The sequence below is a fragment of the Protopterus annectens genome, chromosome 4.part0, assembly GCF_019279795.1.
Source record: "Protopterus annectens isolate FY-2018-M chromosome 4.part0, PAN1.0, whole genome shotgun sequence".
Lineage (NCBI taxonomy): Eukaryota > Metazoa > Chordata > Ceratodontiformes > Protopteridae > Protopterus > Protopterus annectens.
The window spans coordinates 189043260-189055623 of NC_056733.1; the positions used below are offsets into that span (position 1 = coordinate 189043260).

A 12364-nucleotide genomic window follows, 5' to 3' on the forward strand; every position below is an offset into this window, starting at 1 on the left:
ACTATTGTCTGATCTGATTAATATACAGTGATTAACTACAAATATATGGACTAAAAATATTCCACACAGAGAAGCTTCTTACACTGTTTTGTTTTTGGACCCACTAAACTTTAGTGGGTTGTTTTGAGACTTCAGGGATACCACAGAGAGTACTTGTTTTAAGTATCATAATAAAAGATAATGAGTGAATGAAAGCCACTGGAAGCTGCCAGAGTGATGTTGAAACTGTGAGCAATAACTGTACAATTATCCATATAGCAGCTGATACTTACATTTTAATTCTAGATTGGTTAGCACTGTTCCTGGGTCAACTTCAATACCTTCCATATATTCTTCCTGCATTGCAGTATGCTTTTCATCTTCCTCCATTAATACTGAAAAAGATAAAAAAAAAAGAAACAAAAGTTAAAGGCTGTTAATATCAGAGTAATTAACTGTTAACAAGGGCACTGTTCCTAATTATTGGTGTTCAGTGGAGCAATGCTGGTACAAAGTAAACCTGCATACCAAATCCCTAGCAATTCATAAAGACTAATTGTGACAACAACCTGTACACAGTGGCTTGCCCCATTGTGTAGGCATTGTACTCCATGTATATAGTATCATAAGTGAGTACTAGGCTAGCAGCCCTTGTGGACTATTTTAAGCCTAGCCAATTTCCCTTTCAAAGGCGAGAGTCAAACTATGCACCTGTAAGGTTAACACCTTAACCATTACACCAACCTCCAAACTTAGACAAATAATCCCCCTTTCTGCAGTTATATGTGATTCCCCAAAGCAGCTCCATTAAAATACTGGATAGGCTGTAAAAAGTTAAGTTATAGGACATTGACTATGTCAAATATCATGGTACTGCATGCACTTAGTTGCACAGCAACTCCTCTCCCTATTAGTGTAATGCTCAGCATACAGAAAAGAGTAATGTTAGTGTACTGCTCAGTATACAGAAATGAGTAACATTAGTATACTGCTCAATATACAGAAATGAGTAACATTAGTGTACTGCTCAGTATACAGAAACGAGTAACGTTAGTGTACTGCTCAGGATACAGAAATGAGTAACGTTAGTGTACTGCTCAGTATACAGAAAAGAGTAACATTAGTGTACTGTTCAGTATACAGAAATGAGTAACGTTAGTGTACTGCTCAGTACACAGAAATGAGTAACACTAGTGTACTGCTCAGTATACATAAACATGTAACATTAGTGTACTGCTCATTAGACAGAAAAGAGTAACGTTAGTGTACTGCTCAGTATACAGAAATGAGAAACAATGTACTGCGCAGTATACAGAAATGAGTAACGTATGAGCACTGAAAAAAATCTAACTACAAAAGTATGCAATGCATCCCTGCTGTGCTACCATACAACACAGTCCAGTACAGCAGTTCTGGTCGGGGTAGGGGGGGGGGGTGATGGACTAATAACATTGTACTACACAGTGTACAATGCACTCCTGTATATAATTTATAAAGAAGTCAAAACATTTGTATACTATCATTAAGGACCGTGAGCCATGTCTCTGAAGTGAAATCCTGAATGGCAGTGTACAATACAACATGTACTGAGTGCTCACATGCCTGCATGTACTATGACTGCCTGTGAAAACCAGGGGAAAGACAATGTCCATAATGCCTGATTTTTACCTCATACATTTTATATATTCTTACGTGCACATGTAAAGACTGATTCTGTTATTGTTGGTGGCACTCACTGCACTATTTAGGAAACATTACATAAAAAGGCATCTGTCTGAAGGTTAGACTCCTCACATTAAAATGCAGTTTGACATTTTATATTGACAATTTGTATTCTTGCATTTATAAGGAATGATGGAAGGTGTTGTAATATCTTGTGAATTCAAATACACATTAGATGGTGCTATATTGTGTATTTGAATTCACAAGATATTACAACACCTTCCATCACTCCTTATAAATGTAAGAATACAAATTGTCAATATAAAATGTCAAACTACATTTTTAATGTGCATTAGATGGTGCTATATTGTAGCTGCGGTGGTGGTGCTGTGGTAGCATTGTCGCCTCACAGTAAGAAGTTGTCCTGTTCGATTCTCAGCTAAAGCGTCTTCTGTGTGGAGACATGCCTGAATGGGCGTACCTTCGCTGAAGGTTGTGCGTCAGGCTTGGCAAGTCGGTACGTAAAAATCTACTGCCAATCATTAGCGGACCGGAGTTCCGCTGCGGCGACCCCTAACCGGGAAAAGCCGAAAGATACAACAACAACAAAAATTAGATGGTGCTATATTCATGGATAACTACTTATCAGATGCAGTGTTTATTCTGTTTCTAGCCCCAACTGCATTGTTACAGTCCTGATTCCTGGTTGCCAGAACCAGATCTGCATAATGAGTTATTGAGACTGCTGCTGATGTTTGTCATGGAGTTTAGATTATTTATCTAATAAATGCGCTTGTTTCTAACTATTTATAGTATAAATCACAATGTGATATTCTCCTGTCCCTCATATGATGGCCAGCCTTTGCGACTTATAACACTTAATGTGTAACCTACTTAGTCAGCTGTCTGATAGTTACTTAGAGATGTATATGGACAAGTATAATTTCATCCACCAAGTATACCTCCATGAGCTCAATGCTAATATAGTGTCTGTAGTGCAATACATTCTCTTTTATTAATTGCATCTCTTTATACTTCAGAGATCTCTATTGCTACATTCCAACTTATATATTTTGCAGTTTTCCCTCAGTTAAGACTGAAGATGGTCAGCTGCGATCAGTGTTCTGCCCTTGTTCACATCATTCAACTGTTCAGAGTTTTGTAAAATGTTCGATTTTTGGTGTGCTCCTAATAATGTTTTTTTATTTCTATCAAATCATTAAGGATTGAAGTAATTAAATATGACAGACATTTGAGTTTCAGTCTTTATATCCTTTAGAAATCATAGGCTAATACAAAACCTATATTTCTAGCAGCTTAACATTCTACGTGTAGTATTTAAAACCTGTCCTCTATTTTGTGTCTTTTTATCCCCATTACTTTTGACTTTGAACAAAATTTTTGTGCTAAGAGATTTAGAGGTATAAGTTGTTAACAAATTCAAATAAATAAAGAGATAAATAAACCTCCACAAGTGGAACCCCAGCAAAAAATAGTCTGCTGAGAGATTGCTTAAGGTAGGTATGCAACAGACATAACAAATTAACTAAAGTAAATAAATAAATACATACATGCACATTGGAGTTCTGCAAAGAAATTGTGATTGTAACTACATTTGCAGCAGTAGCAGTTTGCCTCAGGCAGAGTGGAACAATTTCCTTCGGCAACACTCAGAGATGTTAGAGAAAGCAAAAACCCATGGGGGTCCTGCACTAGGAAACTTGTTGGATATGAGATGGTGGAAAACTCTCTTCTTTCCCACCTGAAGGAATGGATGTGAGGAAAAATGCAGGGCCAGGAGCAAACATTCCTGGTCACAGGATGTCAGCAATAATCTAAAATATCCACTTTCTAGCCAACCAGGTATTGCAGTATCCTTAGCAGTACTGTAGCTAGAACAGGACTGCGAGGTTGGCTGCCCACATGGATGTAATTGGTATGACAGAAGAATTGGAACTGGGGTATGAATGTAGTATTAAGGAGCCATGGTTGAGATAGTAGCTACTTACATTAATTGTACTATTTGCTTCCACAGTGAGTATATGTTAGTAGTGGTTTCAAACCTCAACATTGATGAACACTTTTTGTTTCTTTCTTTTTTTTTTTTTTTGGTGCTCCAGTTCTTCAACATGTAAATAGGGGCTGGGGTCCACTCAGGTCAATTGGCTCCCAATTCCCAATCTCTGATCCTTTGATGGTGCCATTCTTGAAAACAAGGAGCTGGAATGGCAAATTCACCTTAATGCCTACAATCTGCCTGGACCTAATTTTGCTCGTTTAACAAAAAAGATGGACATGCATATGAAAACTGTGTACACCACATATCTAAAGATTATATGTGAATATTGCTAGCCAGTGCCTGGCTGTAAGAAACAGCCTGATACAGCTTGGATAATGCAGAGCTTTATAGCTTAACTAAAACTGTGCAAGACAAAAATAATTTCATTTATATGTATAGTGTCTTTCTTACCTTTTTGTACTAAGAACCATTTCTTATAATTACATCTATCCAGTACAATGCCCTTTTGCTGATGAATTGTATGCATAGCTCTCAGCTACCCAGATTTCTGCAGAATGCCCAGATTTTTGCTTCATATTTCTGGACTTTTCCTCATAAAATCTGTGGTTTTCTAATGACAAATATTTGAATTTCAGGTTTCATATCCTACAGGAAATGCATGGTAACACAAAATGTTTTATTCCAGCATATTCATAAGTTTGTAAGAGCAATATATACAATTTGTCCCTATTTTTGGGCCTTTGTCCCCCATTACTTTTGCCTTTATCCAGATTTCTTGTCCCTAGCGATTGATAGGTATAACTGTACATCCAATTGTCTCTAGGGGTGGATGGCTTACAGAACCAGCTTCTATTTATGTGGATCATCAACTAAAGAAAGTTTTAACCAGAGCCGCTACTGTACTAAGGGACACCACAGTTTTTAGATGCTCTGTATTGTTGTGTGCAAACACTGAACAACACCATGGATCTTATTATGGTTACCATGGACGTAAAAAGTCTATTTACAGTAATGCCTAATGACCATGGCATTGCAGCTACTAAGGAACTTTTAAGACAGAGTGATGTTCTAGATGGCAAAACTGCTCTACAGGTGTATCAACTTTTGGATATTATACTTGGTAATAACATCGGTTTATATGGCTGTGAGCACTATTGGCAGAAATGGGGACTGTTACTCCAATATTATGATGGCCCAATGAGAATCTGACTATATTTTCAATGCCAAGAATATATGGAGGAACACTATTGTTTATTATGGATAATTTGTTGATGACATTTTTCTCTTGTGGTGTGGCAGTGATAATGAACTTTCTTGCTTTATTGAGTACATAGCAAATACCACCACTTTTTTGGAATTTGATGTCCACAGATCCACTGAAGTAATTGAGTTTCTAGATGTAACATTACTATTGGATGATCAAGGAAGATTTAATATAGGGATACATAAAAAGGACTGTTGGAAGAACCACCTTCTGCATAGGACAAGTATGCATTCTGCACATGTATACCCACTTGTCATCAAGGGACAGTTACTTCAAACCTCCACATTATGCACTGATGAAGAAGTATATATGAAAGAAACTGAAAAGTTAGTGAAATGTCTTCATTTTCATGGTTATAGACAACAAAAGGTCCAACAGGGATGATGTTGGTGATCAAGAAGAAGAGGAGAAGTGTGACGGCAGCACCAAGGATCAAATGGTGGAAACTGAAAAAGGGTGATTGAGAACATTAAGCTAACTGAATGGTACACACCAAACTATAACAATAAAAGCAATTAATGTTTCCCAATTGCAAAATCACAGAATCCTAATTTCTACCAAAAGAAAAAAATATACATGCACTGGTCATTCAGCCCTGGGTTTCTAAGTCGATGCACTACAAAGCTACCATTTCATAACTACAGTCTAGTTGCCCTAACCTTGGGCCTAAAATTGTCAGTCTCATACTAAACCTCTGGCTGATCAACAATGAAATTCAACAAACTGCCTCAGACTTGCTCATATGAAGATAAACATAAGAAGCTTGTAAAACAAAATATATCAACAGGCTGTCTGGTTTGACTTCCATAAACTAGACATTACTACAGTACCCAAAACTGGGCTAGTACTAAACCACAACCAAACATGCCAATTTTTCTCAGACTATACAATCTACAGAACTGCCAGAACATGCAAAAGTAGCAAAGGAATTAAAGTTCTCACATCAAAGGACATGGATTGTTTAGCATGTGTAACAACTGGCACAATAACACAAGACAAACTGTAATAATCACTGCCACCCTAGTACTGAAGAAAAAAGACATTACCAAGGGATGAATTTATATACAAGGTAACTATTTATCCATTCTGTTTGATGAAGCACACACACTGAAGTTCAGACAACATCAAAACAGAATAAAGTTAAATTTCATTTTCATTGCTCCAAAATAGCAATTTTGTTGAATGAATAAATAAGCACTGTCAGTAAAACTGGGTAAAATATTAATCTTTGTTTCAGAAAGGTAAATCTTTAGAGCATCTGAGTGTCTGAAACATGCCAGATTTGATAAAAAAGAGAATGTGTTATCACTGATGCACCCTGTTTTCTTTTTATTCAGTCAGTGCCTTGGGGTTTCAACCTCAAATAAGGACTAACAGGTATGCAATATTTATATTAGATTCCTTATTAGACTTCTGGCCATTGTACTCTTTCTCTCTGCTCATAATAAGCATTCATATTTATTCATGTTGACAACTTCAAAAACACAAAAAGCAAATACATTTCATACACCTCAACTTTATGTTTGGATAGTGCAGTTTTCTTTTCAAATCATAATGATGTTCTAAGTCTTAATCTAAATTTTCCTTCATTTTGCCAGCAGAAAAAGTCAAGCAAACAACATACACCCTCATTTATATTACAGACCCTGAAGAGGTCATTAAGTATCATAATAAAAGATGAGTGAATGAAAGCCACTGGAAGCTGCCAGAGTGATGGTGAAACTGTGAGCAATAACTGTACAATTATCCATATAGCAGCTGATACTTACATTTTAATTCTAGATTGGTTAGCACTGTTCCTGGATCAACTTCAATACCTTCCATATATTCTTCCTGCATTGCAGTATGCTTTTCATCTTCCTCCATTAATACTGAAAAAGGTAATTAAAAAAAAAAAGAAACAAAAGTTAAAGGCTGTTAATATCAGAGCAATTAACTGTTAACAAGGGCACTGTTCCTAATTATTGGTGTTCAGTGGAGCAATGCTGGTACAAAGTAAACCTGCATAACAAATCCCTAGCAATTCATAAAGACTAATTGTGACAACAACCTGTACACAGTGTCTTGCCCCATTGTGTAGGCATTGTACTCCATGTATATAGTATCATAAGTGAGTACTAGGCTAGCAGCCCTTGTGGACTACTTTAAGCCTAGCCAATTTCCCTTTCAAAGGGGAGAGTTAGACTATGCACCTGTAAGGTTAACACCTTAACCATTACACCAACCTCCAAACCTAGACAAATAATCCCCCTTTCTGCAGTTATATGTGATTTCCCAAAGCAGCTCCATTAAAATACTGGATAGGCTGTAAAAGGTTACGTTATCGGACATTGACTATGTAAAATATCATGGTACTGTATGCACTTAGTTGAACAGCAACTCCTCTCCCTATTAGTGTAATGCTCAGTATACAGAAAAGAGTAACGTTAGTGTACTGCTCAGTATACAGAAATGAGTAACATTAGTGTACTGCTCAGTATACAGAAACGAGTAACATTAGTGTACTGCTCAGGATACAGAAATGAGTAACATTAGTGTACTGCTCAGTATACAGAAATGAGTAACATTAGTGTACTGCTCAGTACACAGAAACATGTAACGTTAGTGTACTGCTCAGTATACAGAATAGAGTAAAGTTAGTGTACTGCTCAGTATACAGAAATGCGAAACATTAATGTACTGTGCAGTATGCAGAAATGAGTAACGTAAGAGCACTGAAAAAATCTAGCTACAAAAGTATGCAACGCATCCCTGCTGTGCTACCATACAACACAGTCCAGTACAGTAGTTGTGGGTGGGGTGGAGGGGGGGGGGGTAATGGACTAATAACATTGTACTACCACAGTGTACAATGCACTCCTGTATACAATTTATAAAAAAGTCAAAACATTTGTACATTATCATTAAGGACCGTGAGCCATGCCTCTGAAGTGAAATCCTGAATGGCAGTGTACAATACAACGAGTGCTCACATGCCTACATGTACTATAACTGCCTGTGAAAACCAGGGGAAAGACAATGTCCATAATGCCTGATTTTTACCCCATACATTTTATATATTCTTACGTGCAGATGTAAAGACTGATTCGGTTATTGTTGGTGGCACTCACTGCACTATTTAGGAAACATTACATAAAAAGGCATCTGTCTGAAGGTTAAGACTCCTCACATTAAAATGCAGTTTGACATTTTATATTGACAATTTGTAGTCTTGCACTTATAAGGAGTGATGGAAGGTGTTGCAATATCTTGTGAATTCAAATACACATTAGATGGTGCTATATTCATGGACTGACTACTTATCAGATGCAGTGCTTAGTCCATTTCTAGCCCCAACTGTATTGTTACAGTCCTGTTTCCTGGTTGCCAGAACCAGATCTGCTAAATGAGTTATTCAGACTGCTGCTGATGTTTGTCATGGAGTTTAGATTATTTATCCAATAAATGTGGTTGTTTCTAACTATTTATAGTATAAGTCACAATGTGATATTCTCCTGTCCCTCATATGATGGCCAACCTTCAGTACTTATAACTCTTAATGTGTAACATACTTAGTCATCTGTCTGATAGTTACTTAGAGATGTATATGTGCAAGTATAATTTCATCCACCAAGTATACCTCCACGAGCTCAATGCTAATATAATGTCTGTAGTGAAATGCATTCTCTTTTATTAATTGCATCTCTTTATACTGCAGTGATCTATATTGTTACATTCTAACTTATATTTTTGCAGTTTTCCTCAGTTAAGACTGAAGATGGTCAGCTGCGATCAGTGTTCTGCCCTTGTTCACATCATTCAACTGTTTAGAGTTTTGTAAAATGTCCGATTTTTAGTGTCCTCCTGATAAATTCTTTTTTATTTCTATCAAATCATTAAGGATTGAAGTAATTAAATATGACAGACATTTGAGTTTCAGTCTTTATATCCTTTAGAAATCATAGGCTAATACAAAACCTATATTTCTAGCAGCTTAACATTCTACGTGTAGTATTTAAAACCTGTCCTCTATTTTGTGTCTTTTTATCCCCATTACTTTTGACTTTGAACAAAATTCTTGTGCTAAGAGGTTTAGAGGTATACCTTGTTAACAAATTCAAATAAATAAAGAGATAAATAAACTCCCACAAGTGGAATCCCAGCAGAAAATAGTCTGCTGAGTGTTTGCTTAAGGTAGGTATGCAACAGACGTAACAAATTAACTAAAGTAAATAAATAAATACATACATGCACATTGGAGTTCTGCAAAGAAATTGTGATTGTAACTACATTTGCAGCAGTAGCAGTTTGTCTCAGGCAGAGTGGAACAATTTCTTTCGGCAACACTCAGAGATGTTAGAGAAAGCAAAACCCATGGGGGTCCTGCACTAGGAAACTTGTTGGATATGACATGGTGGAAAAATTCTCTTCTTTCCCACCTGAAGGAATGGATGTGAGGAAAAATGCAGGGCCAGGAGCAAACATTCCTGGTCACAGGATGTCAGCAATAATCTAAAATATCCACTTTCTAGCCAATCAGGTATTGCAGTATCCTTAGCAGCACTGTAGCTGGAACAGGACTGCGAGGTTGGCTGCCCACAGGAATGTAATTGGTATGACAGAAGAATTGGAACTGGTGTATGAATGTAGTATTAAGGAGCCATGGTTGAGATAGTAGCTACTTAAATTAATTGTACTATTTGCTTCCACAGTGAGTATATGTTAGTAGTGGTTTCAAATCTCAACATTGATGAACAGTTTTTGTTTGTTTCTTTTTTTTTTTTTTTTTTTGGTGCTCCAGTTCTTCAACATGTAAATAGGGGCTGGGGTCCACTCAGGTCAACTGGCTCCCAATTCCCAATCTCTGATCCTTTGATGATGCCATTCTTGAAAAGAAGGAGCTGAAATGGAAAATTCCCCTTAATGCCTACAATTTGCCTGGACCTAATTTTGCTCGTTTAACAAAAAAGTACATGCATATGAAAACTGTGTACACCACATATCTAAAGGTTATATGTGAATATTGCTGGCCAGTGCCTGGCTGTAAGAAATAGCTTGATACAGCTTGGATAATGCAGAGCTTTATAGCTTAACTAAAACTGTGCAAGACAAAAATAATTTCATTTATATGTATAGTGTCTTTCTTACCTTTTTGTACTAAGAACCATTTCTTATAATTACATCTATCCTGTATGATGCCCTTTTGCTGATGAATTGTATGCATACCTCTCAGCTACCCAGATTTCTGCAGAATGTCCAGATTGTTGCCTCATATTTTTGTTTTTTTCCTCATAAAATCTGTGGTTTTTGAATGACAGATATTTGAATTTCAGGCTTCATATCTTACAGAAAATGCATGGCAACACAAAACGTTTTACTCTAGCATATTTATAAGTTTGTAAGAGCAATACATAACATTTGTCCCTATTTTTGGGCCTTTGTCCCCCCATTACTTTTGGCTTTATCCAGATTCCTTGTCCCTAGTGACTGATAGGTATAACTGTACATCCAATTGTCTCTAGGGGTGGATAGCTTACAGAACCAGCTTCTATTTATGTGGATCATCAACTAAAGAAAGTTTTAACCAGAGCCGCTACTGTACTAAGGGACACCACAGTTTTTAGATGCTCTGTATTGTTGTGTGCAAACACTGAACAACACCATGGATCTTATTATGGTTACCATGGACGTAAAAAGTCTATTTACAGTAATGCCTAATGACCATGGCATTGCAGCTACTAAGGAACTTTTAAGACAGAGTGATGTTCTAGATGGCAAAACTGCTCTACAGGTGTATCAACTTTTGGATATTATACTTGGTAATAACATCGGTTTATATGGCTGTGAGCACTATTGGCAGAAATGGGGACTGTTACTCCAATATTATGATGGCCCAATGAGAATCTGACTATATTTTCAATGCCAAGAATATATGGAGGAACACTATTGTTTATTATGGATAATTTGTTGATGACATTTTTCTCTTGTGGTGTGGCAGTGATAATGAACTTTCTTGCTTTATTGAGTACATAGCAAATACCACCACTTTTTTGGAATTTGATGTCCACAGATCCACTGAAGTAATTGAGTTTCTAGATGTAACATTACTATTGGATGATCAAGGAAGATTTAATATAGGGATACATAAAAAGGACTGTTGGAAGAACCACCTTCTGCATAGGACAAGTATGCATTCTGCACATGTATACCCACTTGTCATCAAGGGACAGTTACTTCAAACCTCCACATTATGCACTGATGAAGAAGTATATATGAAAGAAACTGAAAAGTTAGTGAAATGTCTTCATTTTCATGGTTATAGACAACAAAAGGTCCAACAGGGATGATGTTGGTGATCAAGAAGAAGAGGAGAAGTGTGACGGCAGCACCAAGGATCAAATGGTGGAAACTGAAAAAGGGTGATTGAGAACATTAAGCGCTAACTGAATGGTACACACCAAACTATAACAATAAAAGCAATTAATGTTTCCCAATTGCAAAATCACAGAATCCTAATTTCTACCAAAAGAAAAAAATATACATGCACTGGTCATTCAGCCCTGGGTTTCTAAGTCGATGCACTACAAAGCTACCATTTCATAACTACAGTCTAGTTGCCCTAACCTTGGGCCTAAAATTGTCAGTCTCATACTAAACCTCTGGCTGATCAACAATGAAATTCAACAAACTGCCTCAGACTTGCTCATATGAAGATAAACATAAGAAGCTTGTAAAACAAAATATATCAACAGGCTGTCTGGTTTGACTTCCATAAACTAGACATTACTACAGTACCCAAAACTGGGCTAGTACTAAACCACAACCAAACATGCCAATTTTTCTCAGACTATACAATCTACAGAACTGCCAGAACATGCAAAAGTAGCAAAGGAATTAAAGTTCTCACATCAAAGGACATGGATTGTTTAGCATGTGTAACAACTGGCACAATAACACAAGACAAACTGTAATAATCACTGCCACCCTAGTACTGAAGAAAAAAGACATTACCAAGGGATGAATTTATATACAAGGTAACTATTTATCCATTCTGTTTGATGAAGCACACACACTGAAGTTCAGACAACATCAAAACAGAATAAAGTTAAATTTCATTTTCATTGCTCCAAAATAGCAATTTTGTTGAATGAATAAATAAGCACTGTCAGTAAAACTGGGTAAAATATTAATCTTTGTTTCAGAAAGGTAAATCTTTAGAGCATCTGAGTGTCTGAAACATGCCAGATTTGATAAAAAAGAGAATGTGTTATCACTGATGCACCCTGTTTTCTTTTTATTCAGTCAGTGCCTTGGGGTTTCAACCTCAAATAAGGACTAACAGGTATGCAATATTTATATTAGATTCCTTATTAGACTTCTGGCCATTGTACTCTTTCTCTCTGCTCATAATAAGCATTCATATTTATTCATGTTGACAACTTCAAAAACACAAAAAGCAA

At 36.6% G+C, this 12364-nt stretch overlaps 1 protein-coding gene across 2 annotated transcripts in view; it reads right to left on the reverse strand.

The window, feature by feature from the left end:
* Positions 1-12364, reverse strand: part of TMC8 (transmembrane channel like 8) — an 829418-nt gene that overhangs the window by 637880 nt on the left and 179174 nt on the right. For both annotated transcript variants that reach the window (XM_044068180.1, XM_044068179.1), the window contains 2 exons: positions 6695-6796; positions 273-374 (listed from right to left, as the gene is read on the reverse strand). In XM_044068180.1, the coding sequence (XP_043924115.1) occupies positions 273-374; positions 6695-6796 (204 nt within the window). The remainder of the gene's footprint in view (positions 1-272; positions 375-6694; positions 6797-12364) is intronic.